The sequence below is a fragment of the Mustela erminea genome, chromosome 4 (genome assembly GCF_009829155.1).
Source record: "Mustela erminea isolate mMusErm1 chromosome 4, mMusErm1.Pri, whole genome shotgun sequence".
NCBI classification, from domain to species: Eukaryota; Metazoa; Chordata; class Mammalia; order Carnivora; family Mustelidae; genus Mustela; species Mustela erminea.
Window position 1 is genome coordinate 119,503,756 of NC_045617.1, and position 21,322 is coordinate 119,525,077.

At 42.1% G+C, this 21,322-nt stretch overlaps 1 protein-coding gene across 4 annotated transcripts; it reads left to right on the plus strand.

The window, feature by feature from the left end:
* The first annotated feature begins 2,122 nt into the window (after window positions 1–2,122).
* LOC116588935 (HLA class II histocompatibility antigen, DO alpha chain) lies at window positions 2,123–20,919 on the plus strand. 4 transcript variants are annotated; one of them, XM_032340701.1, is made up of 6 exons: window positions 16,049–16,136; window positions 17,234–17,329; window positions 17,577–17,825; window positions 18,277–18,558; window positions 18,647–18,782; window positions 19,020–20,919. In XM_032340701.1, the coding sequence occupies exons 2-6, from the start codon at window positions 17,296–17,298 to the stop codon at window positions 19,021–19,023; spliced, it is 705 nt and encodes a 234-aa protein (XP_032196592.1). In that variant the 5' UTR covers window positions 16,049–16,136; window positions 17,234–17,295; the 3' UTR covers window positions 19,024–20,919. The 4 variants fall into 4 exon arrangements, with proteins under 4 accessions (XP_032196589.1, XP_032196590.1, XP_032196591.1 ...); XM_032340698.1 differs by lacking the exons at window positions 16,049–16,136; window positions 17,234–17,329 and adding an exon at window positions 2,123–2,270 and having other exon boundaries at window positions 17,571–17,825; XM_032340699.1 differs by lacking the exon at window positions 17,234–17,329 and having other exon boundaries at window positions 15,570–16,136; window positions 17,571–17,825.
* The last annotated feature ends 403 nt before the right edge of the window (window positions 20,920–21,322 follow it).

The following is a 21,322-nucleotide window of genomic DNA, read 5'->3' on the forward strand; positions in this document are numbered from 1 at the left end:
GTAAAAAGACAGAAAGGCAAATACTGCATGATCTCACTTCCATGTGGAATCTACGATAGTTAAACTCACAGAGGCATAGAATAGAATGGTAGTAACGAGGGCTTAGGGAGAGATATAAAAGGGAGCTATTGGTCAAAGGGTAGAAATTTTCAGTTATCCAAGATGAATAAATTCTGGAGATCTTAACATACAGCATGCTGATATAGTTAACAATACTGTATTGCATACTTGAAATTTATTGAGGGTAGATCTCAAATGTTGTCAACACATATACACACAAAAGACTCTAGCTACCATGGGAACTGGATCTGTTAATTAGCTTGATTGTGCAATCATTTCACAATGTATACATATAGCAAAACATCAAGTTGAACACCTAAAATATATATATATATAATATATATAATATATATTATATATATAATTCATTTCACAATGTATACATATAGCAAAACATCAAGTTGAACACCTAAAATATATATATATTTTATATATATATAAAATATATATATATATCATATATATATAATTCCTAGTTGTTAATTGTACCTCAATAAAATGGAAAAAAGAAACATCTTCAGGACCTGCCAACTCTTACCTGGCTATGTGGGGATCAGTAGGGAGCTAATTAAAAACACAGCTTTCCAGCCCTCGCCACCGATTCAGGATCTGAATCTCTGGGCAGTGATTCTGTAGAATCTGTGCTTTAGGGAAGATTTCTAGGAGGTTCTGCTGGGCAAGACGTGGGATCCAGTGGCCTAGAAGATCTCCTTAGGCTGGCATCCAGCATTCTGATAACCAGCACCTTATTACTGCTAGAGAAAATGATGCCATTCAGCAGAACTATGACCCCACAAAATCTTGTACAGGGCACCTCAAAAATTTACCATTCCTATGGCTTGTCTTTAGGCATTTCTCGCATCTAATTACCTAAGCAACTTGCCTTTTGAATGACGTCACTCTCTTAACTCCTATCCAATTTGTCCACCATCTAATTCTTAGCAGACAACCTTGCCTCCCACTTTCCCAAGAGGAAACAAAAGCTGTCACACACACAGCTTGTCCCTTCTCCCACCCTTCATCCTTTCCTTTGTCTCTGTGACTAGAGTCCTTGTTTTTGCTCACAGCTCACTCCTCCACCCCTCACTGCTCTTCTCTTTCGATGTCAGGTTTGTGTACCCAGTCTCCTCCTCTGTACGAGCTGACAGAAAGGGGCCTTGACCAGTCCTCTTGACTCGGCACACAGCTCAGCTCTCTTCCTCCCTTTACACTCAGACTTCCTAAAAGAACCTACACTACTCTGTACCAGCGATGGGAAATCAAAGACAAATCAAACGCCATCTCAGCCCCCAACGATCTTGGGCTCCACACTCATCCCCACCCGCCCCCACTTTACTTCTCAGCCGGACCCGGTGTTGCTCCTGCTTCCCGCGTCCCGCAGCCAGCCTGCTCTCCCCAAGGCTCCCCGGTTTCCAAACCCACACTTCAACCTGACTTTCCTTCACCTACCGAAGTCATTGCTATCTTTGGTTTAGGTCACCCTCTTAACCTCAGTTTCTGGAACACTTGTCTGTCCATTTCTCCTAATACCTGCTCTTCATTTTCACATTTCCTTCCCAGGATCCCTGTTAGCCAACATCACAACTGTCCGGGTTCCTGAGATACAGTCCTTTGCTCTCTTCTCCAGGGGTGCGCTCTCCTAAATGGTCTCAGCGCCTTGTCGTGGGCTCCAGACCTTTAGAGTAACCGTCCGAACACCTGGCGTCCCTCAAACATCTGAGACCCATCTTCCCCACCGGCGTTTCCTCCAACACCGCCCAGGGGTGGTGCTGTGCAGGGAGGCTCCGTCCGCACCTCCCTGTCCCACCGCCAAGCCTGCACCCCTACCTCCCAGGGCTCCCCACACTCCCACGGCCAGCCAGATGCTGTCTTGCATGTTCCCGCAGAAATCGCCTTTTCTCTACTGGGGTTCAGCCTCTTCAGGTCCTGCCCTCACTCTCCCCCCTGTCGCAGAACCCCTGCCCCAGCGCCCCCTTCCCGCTCCTCTCTCCGCGAGCCCGCCCACACGCTAAGCGCGGCGCCCCGGCCACGCCCTCGCCCAGCCTCCCTTATGCAAACAACATCCCTCCGCCCGCGGCCGCTTCTCGACCGGCTTCGTCCGGTTCTCGCCGTTGCTCCGCACCCCCGCGCGCTCTCCTCTCCCGCTAACGAAGAGCGTTCTCACCTGGCCCCGCGCGGGGGCTGCAGCCGGAGCCCTCAGCGTCCCCGCGGTAGGAAAGTGCGGTGCGGCTAGCGGCGGCGCCCGACTTCCACTTCTCGCACGCCCGCCTAGGTCCGCGCGGTCCTGGGTACCGAGCCGGGCAGGGGCGACCGTCGTTTGCTGTCCACCCGCCTCCCGGGCCCCTTGCACCCACCCCCACCCACGCCCGCGCGCTTCCCCGCCCCTTGCATCCCGGGAGCTTTTCCCCGGCTCTCGCATTTAGGGAGCGGTAGAGTCTATTAAAATCAAAACCGAACGGAGACTAGCCTTGAAAATTCTAAGCAGAATGACCAGACTGCGATCATCCAAACAACGGTTAATTTAGCTTATTTTGCAAGGCTAACTTGACCTACATCATTTCTTGTTTGCGCTTCTGGAAATGATAAGTAAAACTTGAGTTGTTTGTCGTGGTTGATATGAAGGAACCACTTAGAAAAATCTAATATTGTAACCAATCTGTGAGGGATAAACAGTCATTGTTTTCTCAGGGCATGAGCTGCTTTATAACAATATACTCCTGAGCCTCATTCCATGTTCTGGGTTGAGAGCTCCCGGTTTGCAAACTGTATGCTTGGTGTGTGCAGGTGAATTTTTAACTAATCACTTCAGTGGTTCATTGGTTTTTATTTTGGCTATTTTGAACCTTTGACAGTTTATTTAGTGTGCATGGTTCTAGCTATTCTCAAAAATTCTCACCGCAGGTCTGGATTTTTAAAAACTATCTTTTCTAACAGTGATTTTGGTGATCTTGGTCACAGAAACTTTCTAGGCCTTGGTGTTTATGAAAGGGGAGGATTTAACTAAATGACTTCTGAACATTGAACGATAGGCCTTTCACAAGGAAAAGAAAACAGTAAATAAACATGCATACATATATATGAATATATAAAATGTGACTCAATGCTAAGGGGTGATTCAGTGATCTTTAGAGAGGTGTGGCCATATTAAGGGAAAAGCAATCAATTCTCTTGGCAGCTAGAAGAGGAGGGGGATGTGAAGACTGGCGGGGGGTGGGGGGTGGGGGGTGGGGGTGGGGGTGATATTTCATGTGGAGTCCAGGGAGGGGCAGAATCCCACTACTGGGGAAAGGCCTTAGTCTGAGGCATTGGAAGGACAGAAAGAGTTTGAGAAATGGAGAATGGTGCTGTTTTCTCTGTCTCTTTTCCTGCTATTGGACAGTCTGGCTTATATGTCATCTCTTCCAGGAAGCCTTCCCTTATTTCTTTCTCTTTTCCACGTTAGGTTCTCTCTCTTCTGTTGCCAGTATTACATCTTAAATATACTTTAGTTTTGTTGTGTTGTATGCTGGAAATGTAGAAATAAATTTTGTAAAGCTTTCTTAAATCCCGGTGTAAGAAAATCTTAGCTTGAAAATTAACATATCTTTTCACCTTTCAAGCATTGCCATAGAGAAACTAAGGTGTGGAATGAACCTTGGTTGCTCAATGAAAATGACCACAACCTCCATATAGTGCATTTAACCTAAATATCAGCAGAATATATCTTAAAATGTGATGCATTAATTTAAAATATCATTTAGAGGGGTGCCTGGGTGGCTCAGCTGGTTAAGCATCAGACTTGGTTTTGGCTCAGGTCATGATCTTCCCGCTCATTAGATCCAGCCCCGCATCAGGCTCTGTGCTGACCGAGCTCGGAGCCTGCTTGAGATTCTCCTCTCATCTCCCTCTGCCCCATCCCCGCCCCTTGCTTTCTCTGGCTCTTTCTCTTTCTATCTAAAATAAATAAAAGGAAAGAAAATGTCATTTAGAGACAACAGAAAACAAACTGGAACATTCACAAATCTATAGAAATTAAAACACTCAACTAATGGATCAAGTTAAAAATCACAAGAGAAATTAGAAAATATTTAGATGAGTGAAAACTAATGCACAACACACAGAACAGCATACCATCAGTAAGGACTGCACTAAGGGTCAAATTTACATCTGTAAACACTTACATTAAAAAGGAAGAAATGGGGGTGCCTGGGTGGCTCAGTGGGTTAAGTAAGCCTCTGGCTTCAGCTCAGGTGAGGATCTCAGCCCCTACCCCCTGCATTGGGCTCTCTGCTCAGTGGGAGGCCTGCTCCCCCCCCCCCCCCCCCCCCGCCTCCTTGTGATCTCTGTCTCTCAAATAAATAAATAAAATCTTTTTAAAAATAAATAAAATAAATAAGGAAGAAAGTCCTCAAACCAATCACCTACTTCACAACCTTAGGAACTAGAAAAGAAGAACAAACAACCCAAAGCTGGCAGATGGAAGGAAATAATAAAGATTAAAACAGAGATAAATAAAATAGAGAAGAGAAAATATACTGAAAATAAATAACCCCCAAAGTTGCTTCTTCAAAAAGAGTAACAAAATCAAGAAACTGTTATGTGGATTGACTGAAAAAAGGGAGAGGAAGATTCAAATTACTGGTTAGAAATGATCTGGGGTGGGGGGTTGGGGGGGACTGGGTGGCTCAGTCAGTTAAGCATCTGCCTTCTGCTCAGGTCATGAACTGAGTCCTGGGATTCAGCCCCTCATAGGGCTCCCTGCTCAGCTGGGAGTCTGCTTCTTCCCCTCCCTCTGCCCTTCCTTCCCCTCCCGTGCTTGTTCATGTGCTCTCTTGCTCTCTCAAATAAATAAAATCTTTAAAAAAAGAATGAATTAGAGACATTTCTACTGATTCCACAGAAATAAAAAGTATTAAAAGATAGTACCATGAACAACTGGATAATCAACTAATTGGATGACCTAGGTGGAATGAACAAATACCTAGAAACACAAAACTTACCTAGACTGAATAAGAAATAGAAAATCTGAGGAGATGTATAACTTGTAAGTTTAAATCAGTAATTTAAAAATAACAACAACAACAAACCTTTGGACAAGGAAAAGCCCTGGAATTGATGGTTTCACTGGCGAATTCTACTGAATGTTAAAGAACTAATACCAATCCTCCTCAAACTCAAAGAACCAAAAAGGAGAGGAATACATCCTAACTTATTCTATGACACTGTTATTGTCCGATACCAAAGCCAGACAAAGGCACTACCAAAACTACAGGCCAATATCCCTTATGAACATTAATGCAAAAATCCTCATCAAAATACTGGCAAACTGAATCCAGGAGCATATTAAAAGAATACACACCAAGTAGAATTTATTCTTGGTATGCAACCATGGTTCAACATATGAAAATTCATGTTATATATGACACCAACAGAATGGAAGGAAAAACCCAAATGATCCGCTTCAGCTGATGCAAAAAAAAGCATTTGGCAAAATCTTGACACTCTTTAATGGTGAAAACACTCACCAAACTAGGAGTAGAAGGAAATGACCCCAACATAATAAAGTCATAAATGAAAATCCCACAGCTAACAGCATAATCAATGGTGAAAGACAGAAATCTTTTCTTGTAATTTCAGAAACAAGATAAGGATGCTTGCTTTAGCCACTACTCAAAATAACACTAGAAATTCTAGCCAGAGCAATTAAACAAGCTAAGGGGGGAAAAAAAGGACATCCAAATTGGAAAGAGTAAAATTATCTCTGTTCAAAGATGCATGCTTTTATAAGTACAACACCCTAAAGTTTCTCCCACAAAACAATAAATGAAATTAGCAAAGTAGTAAGGTACAGAAAACACACAAATCTACAGCTGTTTTTTTAATGCAAATCAAAACCACAATGAGATATCGTCTCACACCTGTCAGAATAGTAATATCAAAAATATAATAAATAACAGGCATTGGCAAGGATGTAAAGAAATGTGGTACACACTGTTGGTAGAAACGTGAATCGGTGCAGCCACTATGGAAAATAGTATGGAGGTTCCCCAGAAAATTAAGAAGAGAAATACCATACAATATGGCAATTTCACTTCTGGGTATTCATCTGAAGACAATGAAAACACTAATTCAAAAAGATATATACACTATGTTTATTGCAGCATTATTTACATACATATAAAAGATATATATACTATGTTTATTGCAGCATTATTTACAATAGCCAAGATAGGGAAGAAACCTAAGTCCATCGACTGATGAATGGATAAAGAAAATGTGGTATATACATAGAATGGAATATTTCTAAGCTATAAAAAAGAATGAAATCTTGCCATTTGTGGCAACACGGATGGACCTAGAGGGTCTTACCTAAGTGAAATAATTTAGGCAGAGAAAGACAAATACTGTAAGCTTTCATTTGTATGTGGAGTCTAAAAAACCAAAACAAATGAATGAGCAAAATAGAAACAGACTCATAAATATGGACCACAAACTGGTTGTTTCCAGAAGAGAGGGGGGTGAGGGGATGGGTGAAATAGATGGAAGAGAATTAAGAGGTACAAACTTCTAGTTATAAAATAAGTCACAGGGAGGTAAACTACAGCATAGGGAATATAGTCATTAATATTATAATAACTATGTATGGTGACAGATAACTGGACTTACCATGCTGGTCATTTACTAATGTATATAAATGTTGGGTCACCATGTTGTACAGTTGAAATGAATACAATATTGTATGTCAACTGATTTCAATTAAAAAATCAGTTGTGTTTATGTACACTAACAGAACAAAAAAGAAAACAATTCTATTCACAATAGCATCGAAAAGAATAAAATTCTTAGTAATTAACCCAACCAAGGATGTGAATGCTGTATGCACTGAAAACTAAAAGACATTGCTGAGCCTTTTGTGGCCATTGCTGAAGTTCCAGCAGCCAAAATGAAGTTCAAAAGACTGGAGCAAGAACCATGAAAGACCTTTCAATGCACCTTCCCATATTCTCAGGAAAATTATGTCTTCCCCTTTTCCAAAGAGCTGAGACAGAAGCATGATATTTGATCCATGCCCTTCTGAAAGCATGATGAAGTACAGGTTGTAGGAGGACACCACAAAGGTCAGCAAGTTGGCAAAGTTGTCCAGGTTTACAAGAAGGAATATGTCATCTACACCAAATGAGTACAGTGAGAGAAGGCAAACGTCACAATTGTCCATGTGGGCATTCACCCTAGCAAGGTGGTTATCATTAGACTGCAAAAGATCATAAATAATAAAAATACATTATATGTTTATTAAAAAAATAAATAAACAAATTTTTAAAAAGATCATAAATAGATCCTTGAACATGAAGCCAAATCTCACCAAGTAGAAAAAAAACATTGCTGAAAGAAGTTAAGGAAGATGTAAATAAATGGAAAGACACTCCATGTTCATGGATTGGAAAACTCCTATTATTAAAATTTGTTATATTATCCAGAGCAATCTACAGACTCAGTGGAATCCTTATCAAAATCCCATCTTTTTTTTTTTGCAGAAATAGAATTATATATCCTAAAATTCATATGGAATCTCAAGGGATCCCTAAATGCCAAAACAATCTTAAAAAAGAGGAAGAGCTGGAGGTGTCACACTTACTCATTTCAAAACTTACCACAAATCTACAGTAATCGAAACAGTATGGAGCTGGCATAAAGACAGACACATAGACCAATGGAATAAAGTCAAGAACCCCCAAATAAACTCTTGCCTATAGAGTCAGTGATTTTCAACAAGAGTACCAAGATCATTCAGGGGGAGAAAAGACAGACTTTTCAACAAAGGGTGCTGGTAAAACCATATATCCACATGCAAAAGAATGATGTTGGACTCATATACAAAATTAACTCAAAATGGATCAAAGATTTAAAAGTAGGAGCTAAAACTATAAAATATTACTATTTTAAATACATAGAGCTGGAAGCTGCTTTCCTGTTCAAGAGATGTAATTGATTTCAAGGAGAAAATTTACCTTTGATTTAGGAAAACATATTAATGTGCTTTTTCATTATGAGAGTTAGTAGAGGCAGGCAGAAGTCACATGTTTCTGTAAAACATATAGGGATAGTATTTTATTATAAAATATTAATATACTCATGGTCTTAATATTTTCTTTTTCACACATCTTTAGATGCGATCTCATGCCTATTCATCCAGAGATACTCGTTGTCTTGGGGAACATCTGGATTTTTATCACAGAATTTCCAAGAGAAACAATTCCAAAATGGAATATTGACAGATAGAGCAAAGCCATAATCTTGAAAACCAGACATTGGTAAAAGAAAAAGAGGTTTCTGAAGTTCTTGGTTTTAGAATTTCAGGCTTGGCTTCATTTTTAGAGTTTCTTGCTGAGTGTGCATTTTAGGTTGGGACCATCTTCTTTTGGAGGTGAGTATTTATTGGCCAGTTCTGTGTTTCCAAGAACTTAAAAACATCAAAACTCTCCTTTTTCATCCTTCCACTACCTTCACAAGGGGCTAGAACCCGTAGGGTCCTGTGTAGTTGTTTGGACCCATCCATTCATATTCTAGAGTTCCAGGGGCTGCCTGGTCCTTACTTCACTGAAGACATTGTCTCTGGTTACTTTGCTATCCCAATTGATCTGTTTTTGTGAAGACACTTGAGACAATTAAAAAACTCTATAGCCATTATCATTTTCTTGTATTTGTAACATTTGGCAAACTGATCATTACTTTGAAAGCTAATAAGAAGACAAAAGGAAAACTAAAAATTTTTTAGAAACTTCAAATGCTGTAAAACCACTTAATTCAATATGTAAAGTGAAAAAAACTTTATAAAGTTAAAGAATCAAGTTTTCGGTAAATTGGTAAAATAGGAAAATTGTGATTTAGTGAGTTAATTTCTGATTGGTTGGCCATTTGGTGAGTTTATTTTTATTTTTATATTATAAAATGTTTAAAAGATTTTATTTTTAATTCACTCTACACCCAGCATGGGGATCAAACTTACAACCCTGAGATCAAGGGTCAAATGCTCTACCAACTGAGCCAGAGAAGTGCCTTGAGGAACTGATTTTTAGAGAGTTGATTTTCAGTAAATTGATTTTCAAGGTAGTCATGGAGAGGGTAGAACTGGACTGGATTCAAGGGTAATTGAAGGAGAGAGGGCAGAGAACCATGACCAAGGTGATACTGAAAGTAGAGAACCATCAGAAAAAAGGAAAATGCCACCCAGACCTAGCGTCCCACAGTCATAATATTATACAAACTTAACTTCTGTCCCAGGATGTCATTCGAGAAAGAAGGAAGGAGAAGGAGAAAGAGGAGAAATTCTGAAAGACTTGGCCTTTCCCAAAGGAAAGATGAATCTTTTTTAAAAAAAAATCTATTTTAAATGGGAAGAGTTGCATCTATATCTTTAAAAGTCCTGTTTGGGGATTTTCCTACCATCATTTTGAATTGTTGCTACAGAGTATGATGAGACCAGTCATATATATATGCACATATACATATATATATTAAAGTTACTTTTTTCACATACAGGTTTTAATTTTTATATTTCAAGCTATCTAAAGATAAAAAGGAACAGTGATTTTAGTATATGCACTGTTGAAGAAAGAGCAAAGCGTGATTTTAGCTTTAAAATTTTTAGTTTGTTCCTAGGAGATAGGAGGTCTGGGATTTAGAGAAGTCAGAAAATGGGAGGGGAAAGTTCTAGGACAAGCCAGCAGCTTCCAGCAACACGACAGAAGTCCAGAGCCTGAAAACACAGCCAGTAAGACACCTGCTACAATAGAGAGCAGCCTCAAATCAGCTGAAACAGACTTTCCGGAGCAGGAGGTTAGAGCAAGAGATACGGAGCACCTGACATACAGAAACACATGTTTGTATCACTTCTCTGTCCAGGAAATTCTGGAGACAGGACTAGACCACTTGAATTCCTGAAATTATCTGGGTTGGAACTATTTAATTAATTACTAAAAAAGGGTCATCCCAGGAAGTTGAAGAGCACATGAACACTCATAGTGTACAGTAATATAATGGCTTTGATTCTTCTTTCTTTTCACATCATACGTGGTTGTTTATAGCCTTCTTGATAAATTGAAAGATCTGGGATGGCAGGAACCATAATGTGGTCCCAGAGCCTAGCACAGTGCCTGAGGCAAAATAGACTAAAAGTAGTTAAACACATATATACTAAAAATAGATAGAAGGGCTAGAATTGAAACAATGAAAGGTAAGATTGCCCTCTGGTGGAATCCCTGGGTGGTCACAAGCCTGCCCCCCAACCCCAGGCCCGCCTCTGGAAAGTGGACTGTTAAATTGAACAATCTAAGAAAAGAATTAATGGTTAATTGGCTGCCAACAGAGAGCAACCAGAACAGGACTGTTCATTAGAAATGTAATGAGACTACGGTGAGTGCTGTAAAGTGTGTAAACCTGGTAATTCACAGACCTGTATCCCTGTGGCTAATAATACATTATATGTTTATTTAAAAAATTTTAAAAGTTAAATTAAAAAAAAGAAATGTAATGAGAGTTACATTTTCAATATCAAATTTTCTAGTAACCACTTTAAAAAAGTAATAAAAAACAGTGAAATTAATAATATATTTAAAAAACTCAACATATCCAAAATATTGCCAATTAACCATCAATCAATATAAAAAGATTAATTAGATTATATATTCATATATATAATTTTAAATATATATAATACATATATGTTTTACAAGGTCTTCAAAATTCCATGGTTTCCTACTTATATCTCAGGACTGGCTATATTACAGGTCGTCAATGGCCACCTGTGGCAGGTGGTGACTATATCGGACAGCACAGTCCTCTGGAGAAAGGGGCCATGTGCTGTTTTCTGTGTCCCAGGACATAGTAAGTGTTCCATAAATATGTGTTGAATAAATAATATCTCCTAACCACCTACCTCAGCTTTATTATTACATAACGTTATTATGTCTCTAGAGAACATGATGGATAGAACTACATTTATCTCAAAGTCAAGTGTTTTAGACAATTTAGAGTAACTGAGTTTATGTCATATCCAAAGAGCAGACACTTTTCTCCCCAATGTTGAGCCTGTACTTATTTTCAGTATTTGTTTCCAGTACTGGAATATCGCTCTCTAGAACGATATAGAACTGGTATTCAATTCATTGATTTTTTTATTTATTATATTTATTTATAAATTATTTATTTTTATTTTTTTATTATTATTTATTTATTTGAGAGGAAGAGAGAGAGCATGGGGGCACATGCGCCAGTGGTGGGGGGAAGAGCCGAGGGGGAGGGAGAGAGTTTCAAGCAAACTCCGCACTAAACGCAGAGCCCAATGAGGGGGTCTTTCGGACCACCCTGAGATCAGATGTGAGCCCAAACCACGAATCAGAGGCTTAACTGACTGCACCGCCCTGGCATTGACCTTTATTTGTTATAATCTGTTTATGTATTTGAAAAGCATTTATTTACTACTGTGCTAGCATCTGGAGGGGGGGTTATATAACAAAGAGTCAATGAACCACAAGCCCTTGGCATTTCTATATGGGGGGGGCTGTAGTTTGTACATAATATTATAGGGAAATAATGGAGAGGCCTGCTTCCTGTGAGGATAAATTAACACGTGTTCTTGATTCCCAGCTCTAAAAACCAACCATGGAGAAGCCGTGAAGGGAAACTCTGGGAAATCCCTAGTGCCGCTGTCTATTGTTTTAGCGTGGCTCACTGGCTGTGAGAAGATTCATCAGAGGCGTCTGCTCCTGCTTTTCCCTGGTGTTCCCTTGAACATGTATTGCCTGCCCCATAATACTAAATACAGGGGCAAGATCCTGATTGCTCATACAGCAGTGGAGGGTTGGGGAGAAAGTCTAGGTTGAAATGCCTGCTGGAGCTGGGAGGGGTAGAACAATAGATGCACCTGAGGCCCGGCATCATTCACTGTACTCTGTCTCCCAGCGCCAGGGAGAGAGGGGCCTGGCCCCTCCCACCTGAGCTGTCACCAGTAAGGTGACACCAAAAGGGTGGTAACTGGCTTTGTGTTGTCCTAGAACTTGGGTCCTTCCCTCTCTACATTCATGAGACTGACCTAGATGGCACTCAAAGGCCAGATTTGTAACTCCCTCTCTTTGGTGAGTTTCACAACTGGAAAGAAAAACAACAAATGGGCTCATATGTGTCCTTAGAAAAGTACCAGAAAATATAGACTAGCCCCTTAAAATGAGCATGAAAAATGCATTAAAAAATAAGAAAAGTTAGGGGCACCTGGGTGGCTCAGTGGGTTGAGCCTCTGTCTTCGGCTCAGGTCATGATCTCAGGGTCCTGGGATCGAGCCCCGCGTCGGGCTTTCTGCTCAGCAGGGAGCCTGCTTCCTCCTCTCTGCCTGCCTCTCTGCCTGCTTGTGATCTCTGACTGTCAAATAAATAAATAAAATCTTAAAAAAAAAAAAGAAAAGTTACTATAATATGAGAAAAGACAGGGAATACAGGGAAAGCTACATAGAAGTTCCAGGCATGAAAAAAAATATGAAAGTCAAAATAAAAATCCTACTGGGGCGCCTGGGTGGCTCAGTGGGTTAAGCCACTGCCTTCGGCTCAGGTCATGATCTCGGGGTCCTGGGATCGAGTCCCGCATCGGGCTCTCTGCTCAGCAGGGAGCCTGCTTCGTCCTCTCTGCCTGCCTCTCTGTCTGCTTGTGATCTCTCTCTGTCAAATAAATAAATAAAATCTTAAAATAAATAAATAAATAAATAAATAAATAAAAATCCTACTAATGGGAATAAATAGTGGGAGAGATACAACTAAGCAGGAAGACTACACTGAAGGACTTTCCTAGAGGAAAAGATACAAGGAGGAAGAAATTGAAATAGAGAAGTCAAAAGAGACTGGGGAGAGAAATGCCCAAGCAGGGATAATATGAATTTCATGAAGAGAAAAAAAATTAAAGAAGAAGAGAAACATTTACATTTACAGAAATAAAGAGAATTACAGAATTCCCAGAATGAAAAGATACAGGGGATCCATAATGTCCTATAGCAAGAGAAGGAAAACCCATTTTAGATACAATATTTACAAATTGTAAATTTAGATACAAACTTGGATACAAATTTAAATGGAACTTTAGATAAAATTTTAGATACAAATTTCAAAGGTCAAAGGCAATGAGAAAATTCTAAGATTCCCAAGAGGAAGCCTGATATCCGATTTCCTAACTATAGCACTGGATGCAAGAAGATATTGGGATGATATTACTTAAAATATTAACAAAAAAACAACTGTGGCGGGGTGGGGCCACAGGCACTCCCTGGAGCCTGAGGCCACTGCACCTGAGCCCAGGGAGAACGCCAAAGGCAAGGTTCTTTTTAATTTTTTTTCTAGCCCTTTACTCCCAGGAATTTTAGACGTTGAAAACACTCCCTATGCACAGGATTTGATATTGTGTGGTTCATTAGGATCTGCTGTGGTTGGCCTTGGACATTTTTTGTTAACTGGCCGTGAGTTAGAGGATTTATCTTGGTGACTTGAGGATGCTTGTTCCACTGTGGGTATAATTACGCAAAGCTAAGACACCAGGAAAGAATTGTCAGAGAAGGAATTAAAAATCAGATTTTACATGAAAACACCCACCTTGATCCTAAAAGAAAACAAACCAAGGGCAATGGGAGCAACTAAGCAGGCGTCAAGCACAGAAAACCCAGACACCACTCACGGAAGTCAGTGTGAACAGAACCCAAGTCAACTCCACTAAACCTTTCAATTAAGTAAATAAAGTGTGTGTTGTTAAAAAAAAAAAAAGAAGAAGAAAGAAAGAAAGAAAGAAAGAAAAAGAAAAGGAAAAAAGGGAAAAAAGAGAAAGAGAAAAAAGAAAAGAAAGAAAGGACAAGAAAAAAAACACTTTAAACTTAGAATTTATTTATTTTTTTAAAAGATTTTATTTATTTATTTAAGTGAGAGAGAGAGAGAGTAGGGGGAGGAGCAGCCAGGGAGGAAGGGAGAATCTCAAGCAGGTTCCCGGCTGAGCGGGAGCCGGATGCGGAGCTGTCCCAGGACTGTGAGATCGTGACCTGAGCTGAAAAGCAAGAGTCCAGCGTTAAACCATCAGAACCACCCAGGAGCCCCTAAACATAGAAATTAATACATAACTAAACATTATTCAAGAGTGATGCTATAACAAAAATATTCTCAGGTATACAAAGCTTCAGAAGATTTGCCACACAAATACTCAAGACATTTTTGGAAAAAATATTCCAATAAGAGAAAAAAATGTCAGGAGGTGCCAAAAAGGAGGAGAAGTAAAGTTGATCAACACCTTGGTGAAGAAGAGAGGGAGGAAGTAAATGAATAACTTGAAAGCATACTGAAGTTCTGATCTGGTTAGAGGAAAGATTGGTAAGGCATAGAGAACAGTTTGTTTGTTTTTGTTTTTTTTAAAGACAATGAAGAAAAGGAAACTTGAAAAACAGAAATATTGAAATAAATAAAATATTAGAAACAAGTCCAAATATGTTAATAATCACAATAAATACAGCTGGGAAGGGCAAAGAGAGTGCTGTGTGCTCGCCAGACCAGTACATCTTCCTGAACACACAGCTAAAATTCATTTTTCCATTCCTGTTGTACTCAGGCAGGGTCATTGTTTAATTCTTGCCAATGGAATGTGGTAGAAATGGCATGTGGTTTCTGGTCCAAGTCTGTAAGATTGTAAGACCCTTCCACAAACTCTCTTCTGGAAGCATAGTTCTTTTCAGTTGTGATGTTGCTCACTTTCGGAGCATGCTACTAACCCGGGTCTCCTGGTTCTACCCTTGAAAAGGCTGCTTTAACTCAGGTCAGAATGGAACCCAGGGATCTGTATTTTTTTAAATTTATTTTATTTTTTAAGAAAGCGAGAAGGGGGAGGGGCAGAGGGAGAGGGAGAGAAATCCCAAGGAGGCTCTGTGCTCAGCATGACTCAGGGCTTGATGTCATGACCCTGAGATCATCATCTGAGCCAAAATCAAGTCAGATGTTTAACCGACTGAGCCACCCAGGTGCCCCAGGAATCTCCCCAGGTGATTCTTCTCTGTAACCAGATTTGGAACCATAGACTCAGATGATGTCTTGGTTCCCTTCCAAGCTGAAAATCATTTATTTCATGATCTTTCAGATATTTGGTTAGACTTTTCCTTATCTAGAGAGATGGTTAGCTTTGTATATATTTTTTGCATTGGACCAAATTCTGCCCCTGCCTCCCATTGGCTGAACCCAACCAGAAACCATAGGGCAGGGAGATGTTGTCCACAGGTCAGCCTGCAGGCAGCACGGAGAAGGGTGTCCCGGGGGCCCAGAGGGACAAATGGAGGTTCTCCTGCACCCTCTGCCCTCCTTAGAACAGTCCACTGAGACTCCTTACAGTTCTTCCTTGCTCCGAGCATCTCTCACAATTACGTATTTTTTTCTAACACAATGAAATGAAGTAATGTTTTCCAAAGTGATTTAAAGGGTTTTTTATTTAAGGATTTTAATTTGCTGTGTATCCATGATCTCCTTTTAAAAGTTTCTAAGTACAGTTTATATTATTATTTATATTATTTATATTATTATTGTCTTCAAATCTGTCTGCAGAAACTTATAGAGAGACTGAGATTCTCTACACTCCAGACCAAGATAGAGGTTTTGTTTGAGCTCGGTTGCGTGGTTCTCTGATGGCCTTTTCTCTCCCTTCAGGGGGCCTCTTGTTGGAGTTCTTAGTAATGACTGATTTAAGCCCCTGCCACCTCCCAAACAGAAACCTCCTCTTCACTCTCCTGGGGGCCAGGCTTCCCCGGTGCAATGAGGGTCCAGCTCATTCTTTCACCTTCCACCTAGGCTCCTTACTTCTTTCCCCAGCAACAGCTGCATGAACTCAGAGAATGTCTCTGATTGGCTGAATATAGCAGGGGTCTTCCCCACCCGAGAATTTGTTTCCTTCCTCTTTCTGTTTACCTCCTCCACGGGCCCCACACCGAGAATTACTTAGTTAAAGGACCAGGGCAATGGTCCTCAGTGGGGGGCTAGTCCTGAGACTCTACACCTTGATGAGCCTCCTGAGCCCCCAGGAAACTGGGGCCATCAAGGGTGAGTGCTGGGAGGGATTGGGTGAGGAGAGGAGATTTAGGGTTACATGAGAGACGGTATAGAACATAAATTGTTCTTCTCTGGGGGCGCCTGGGTGGCTCAGTGGGTTAAGCCGCTGCCTTCGGCTCAGGTCATGATCTCAAGGTCCTGGGATCGAGTCCCTCATCGGGCTCTCTGCTCAGCAGGGAGCCTGCTTCCCTCTCTCTCTCTCTCTCTCTCTGCCAGCCTTTCTACCTACCTGTGATCTCTCTCTGTCAAATAAATAAATAAAATATTTTAAAAAAAAACTTTAAAAAAATTTTTAAAAAATTGTTCTTCTCTGGTTTATGGGCAACTTCCTTTACCAAGAGAACCCCAATCTCTCTCACGTCTATCATGTCCATTGCAGACCTAAAATATACAGGTCAGCCCAGTTCAGCCACGCCAGCTGCAGGTTCAAACTTTTCTAGGTTCAGGTGCCTCCCCAGTTCCTTCCTTCCTTGTGAGACCCGGACCTCCAATCTACTGCTGCCGAGCACAGTGATTTCTCTGACACTTCCTGGCTTGGAGTGTGTCCATTCAAATCCAGTTTTATTGCAGTATTTATCACCATGTGGATAGTTAACTGTTTATCTGCCTTTTCCTGCTCTAGACATGAGCTCCTTGTGTGAGGGACCTACAGCTGGGTCATCTGTATTTCCATGGGGCCTAGTATTGTGGGGCACATAGTAGTCCCTTAATGGCTGTTGAACATACAATTTCATAGAATTCTAAAGGTCCCTTACCAATTAAAATCTAACCCAAATCCAACAAAAACTGAGCCTCAGTTATGGAAACAGACATGTTTGATCATAATCTGAGGTGAAAGAGTTGGGGCATAAACCTGACTTGAACTTCAGGCTCCTTTTCCAGTGCTCTCTGTCATACCTCAGGCTGCATTTTCCTGTCTGGTTGGTCTGTCACAGATCTTAATTCTTACTTCTGTCAGCCATCACCTCTTCTCCCCTCACGCCTACCCACACTGTGTCTCTGTGCCCCAGGCTCCATTATGCTCCCATCCTTAATCATCTTCCCTCACCACCACCCACCCCTCCCCCCCGCACTCATCTCACACGCAGGACCTCATAGGACCACTAGAGCTTACGACCATGGCTAACATTCAACTTTGGGGATCCCAAGCATGATTCCAGGCGTCCTCTCTTCTTCCCGACCTGGTATGCCACACCGCGCTCATGTCTCTGTTCCTGTCATTGTGTTGGGCCTGGGCCTGTTTCCCTCTGTCCTCTCCCTTCTACTGCCCCGCAACCTTTCCACTGGCCAAGAACCAGCTCAACAAGTCAACTCTGTCCCCACAGAGAACCCAGCCTGGGGCATAGGCTCAGAGATTCAACATATCGCATGCTCTCAATGAGACTGATATGTTTTCTTTTCTGTCTCTGACCCTGAACTCACCGGATTCAGCTGATCACATGGGCTCCTATGGACCAGCCTTCTACCAGTCTTATGGTGCCTCGGGTCAGTTTGCTTATGAATTTGATGGGGAACAGCTGTTCTCTGTGGAGCTGAAGAAGAAGGAGGCCGTGTGGCGTTTGCCTGAGTTTGGCAACTTGGCCCACTTTGACCCACAGAATGGGCTGGCCAGCATCGCGGTGATCAAAGCCCATCTGGATGTCTTGGTGGAACGCTCCAACCGCACCAGAGCCACCAACGGTATCGGCCTTTCCTTTCCTCGCACCCTCCCCTCCCCTGTGTTAGGCAGGGGAGGTCCAAAGAAGCTTCTTCCCACTCACAGGCCCCCATCTACTCTGGCATGCCCCTCTTTCAGCCTCTGTGACTGTTGTATTCAGCCCCTTTCTTTTCCAGGAGGCTCTAGAACTTCCCAGACCCCTTCAGCACCCTCTTCCTCCTCTTCCCTCTTGAGGACTGACACTTTCACCTGGACACCCCCTCAGGGACCTGTCAGACATAGGAATCCCTGGTGCCCCCATGACCCTCCTCAGCCTCTTTTCCCTCTGCCCCCCACCGCCACCCTGGCTGTTATGTACCAGAGCATCCCCTGCCTGCAAATGCCTAAATAGGAGGAAACGTCCCTCAATCCCAGTCCTAATCAGGCGCAGCTGCAGGGATGAGACTTTGGGATTCAGGGCCTCATTCTTCCTAGTGCCTCCGAGAGTGACGGTACTCCCCAGGTTCCGAGTGGAGCTGGGGCAGCCCAACGTCCTCATCTGCATGGTGGACAACATCTTCCCTCCTGTGATCAATATCACCTGGCTGCGCAACGGTCAAATAATCAGCGAGGGGGTGGCCCAGACCAGCTTCTATTCCCAGCCCGACCATCTGTTCCGCAAGTTCTGCTATCTGACCTTCGTGCCCTCTGCAGAAGACATGTATGACTGCAAGGTGGAGCACTGGGGCCTGGATGAACCACTTCTCAAACACTGGGGTAGGAGCCCCTCCCCAGCTTGCTCTCCACAGACCCATGTTTCCTTTACTCTGGAATCCTTTCACCGACCCTTCCTTTCTCCCCCAAGAGCCCCAGGTGCCTATCCCAGTGCCAGACACCACTGAGACTCTGATCTGCGCCCTCGGCCTGGCTCTTGGCCTGTTGGGCTTCCTTGTGGGCACCTTCCTCATCATCAGAGGCACGTGCTTGTCCAGAGCCCACAGGTACAGAGGCCGCGGGCTTCTGGGGGCAGGAGAGTGGGTGGCTCTTAACAGGATGGGGTGGAGGATCATTCCTTGGGGAGCACTGGGGTCAGGGAAGGGTAACATAGACAAGTAGCAGAGAGAATAGAAGAGCAGAGGTGATGAGGGGGTGAGGTTTTGGGAAGGTGGGCGATCAGAGATAGGCTCCCAGCATTGTGAGCTGGAACAACCTTGTTCATATGCTTTTTACCACTTTAGGTAATGAACCTTCCGAGAACGAAAGATTGTGGGAGATGCTCTATGGATTCCTTGCAAGTTTCTGACAGCCCTTGCATACTCAGTGCTTCTGCCTACTAAGTATATCCCTACGGTGCTGACTTTGGATAGGATCAAACCCTGTGCCATGGGTCTCCTCTCTTAGACCAGGATTTGTGGGGCAGCTCCCCTTCCCACCCTCAGTGCACACGCGCACACACACAAACACACTCTTTTCTTGCTCTACCCAAAGTTCTGGCTAGCAACAGTAAATTTTTTATTGGTGTTCGCACTGTATCCTTCCTTCCAGGTCTTGGCCAATTCTCCCAGGGTGTGAGGGGTGCCAGGAACCTAGAAGGGGGAGTTTCAGGTGATGACCATCAAACAGTATTATTTCATATTGGGGATTGGCAGCCATCCTCAGGCCAGTTCAGCCATGTCTTTGCTCCACTTGAATAATTCATTGTGTGTTAGTTGTGAACAGGCCATTTCACAAAGACTTCATGAAATTTACCTTCTGAATTTAGATTTACCCCCAAAAGAGTTTTCAGGAGAGGAAAGTTTCACAAACATTGTACTTTTGTCTATGTTAACGCCATAATGAAGAGGCCATAGGTAAACGGTCATGATCTACGATGTCATCTCCTTTTTCTGTAACCCCTAGCGTCCAGGCATGACAAAGAGAGGTCCAAAGCTTGGATACTATGGTTACTTCCTTAACCTGGGGTCAATCATAGCAGTGGAAGACTTGGTCACATGTTTAGAAAGAGTTCAGGTGGATATCTCTTAGCAGTTTTCAAAAATGAAATGTACATGAAAATCACTGGGAAGCCTTTTAAAAAGTGTAGGCTTCACCCAGATCTACCGAATTAGAATCTTGGGGTTTGGGGAGAGTGGTAGCAGTGTGGAATTTTTAACAGGCTCTAGATGATGCTGATGCAGCCACCCTGGACTTAGACTGTGGTCTGATAACTGGGACACACTGACATACCCTGATGCTATTGGAAGAGGGGGAATCCCTAAGGTCAGATTAGTCCAGGAAAACTTTTTGAAGAACTGGTCTTTTCAGGCATAGAGGAAGATACACGTAAGCAGGGACAAGATGGGGTTTGGTATTGTGAGCATTTGGTCCTAGAGAAGAAAGAAAGCAAGAGATCATGAAGACACTGGATTTCCCAAAAGAGAGTAAGTTCAAAGAATGGCCAGAAGAAGACCCTGATAGAAGTGGGGGAGTATCATCCTACTCAAGGCTTTTGTTTGCCAGTAACAAAACCCTCTTAAAACGATCACAGATATAAGAAGAGGGTATTTACAATAAAGACACAGGAGTGGTGTCCTGAACCCAGGGATGGGCTTTAGCCAGGCTTTGCAGGGAACAGAATTCAGAACTGAAAAGCCAGCAGAATCTAGAGCAGCTTTCCTTGCTCTGTCTCTCGGCTACATGGCCTGTGTTGTCCCTCTGCATGTTAGCTGCATTAGCCATATTATTCTGGCTCTGAGGACAATCCTTTTCAGCAACATATCCACCTGCAGCTGTTAAGTTTGTACATTATCTCAGCTCTACCCACCCATCAACACTATCTCCCAGCCACAATTTTAAATTCTTGGAAAAACAAATGAATTCCCAAACTTGGGGCGGTGTCCATCCCAGTCCGATATACCATGACCAGAGGCACAAGATCCATAGTACAAACTCCTCTGAGGAGAGGGGTTAGATCATGCTCAGAGAAAAAAGAATGGGTTGGTTCTCAGAAGATACCTAAAGATATGTTTGTCCTCAACATGCCCCGATCTCTGCTGATCTTTTGCTTAAAAGTTAACTTGATCATCCTTGGAAAAGATGCTTCTCTGATCTCTGTCCTGTGTTTAATAAGGTCATTAAAAGTGTTTCCTTTGATCAGAAGTGCGGTTTTTTTCACTATGCATATATTATACAGAAGTCACTGAAACTTCTAGGAACAGTTCCAAATCTTTTAGGTTTATATATTTGCCTTCAAAATCACATTTTCTTCTAGTTTCAAGTAAACAGTCTCCCATTAAAAAAGTTGTTCTCCCTGTAACCATGGGGATAAAAATATATTATGTGTTTATAAAAAATAAAAATTAAAAAAAATTGTTCTCCTATATTCTTTTTTTCTTTTTAAATTTTTATTTAAATTTCGTTAGTTAACATACAATGCAATATTGGTTTCTGGAGTAGAATTCAGTGATTCGTCACTTACATACGACACCCAGTTTCATCATAAGTGCCCTCCTTAATACCCATCACCCATCTAGCCCATCCCCCACATACCTCCCTCCATCGA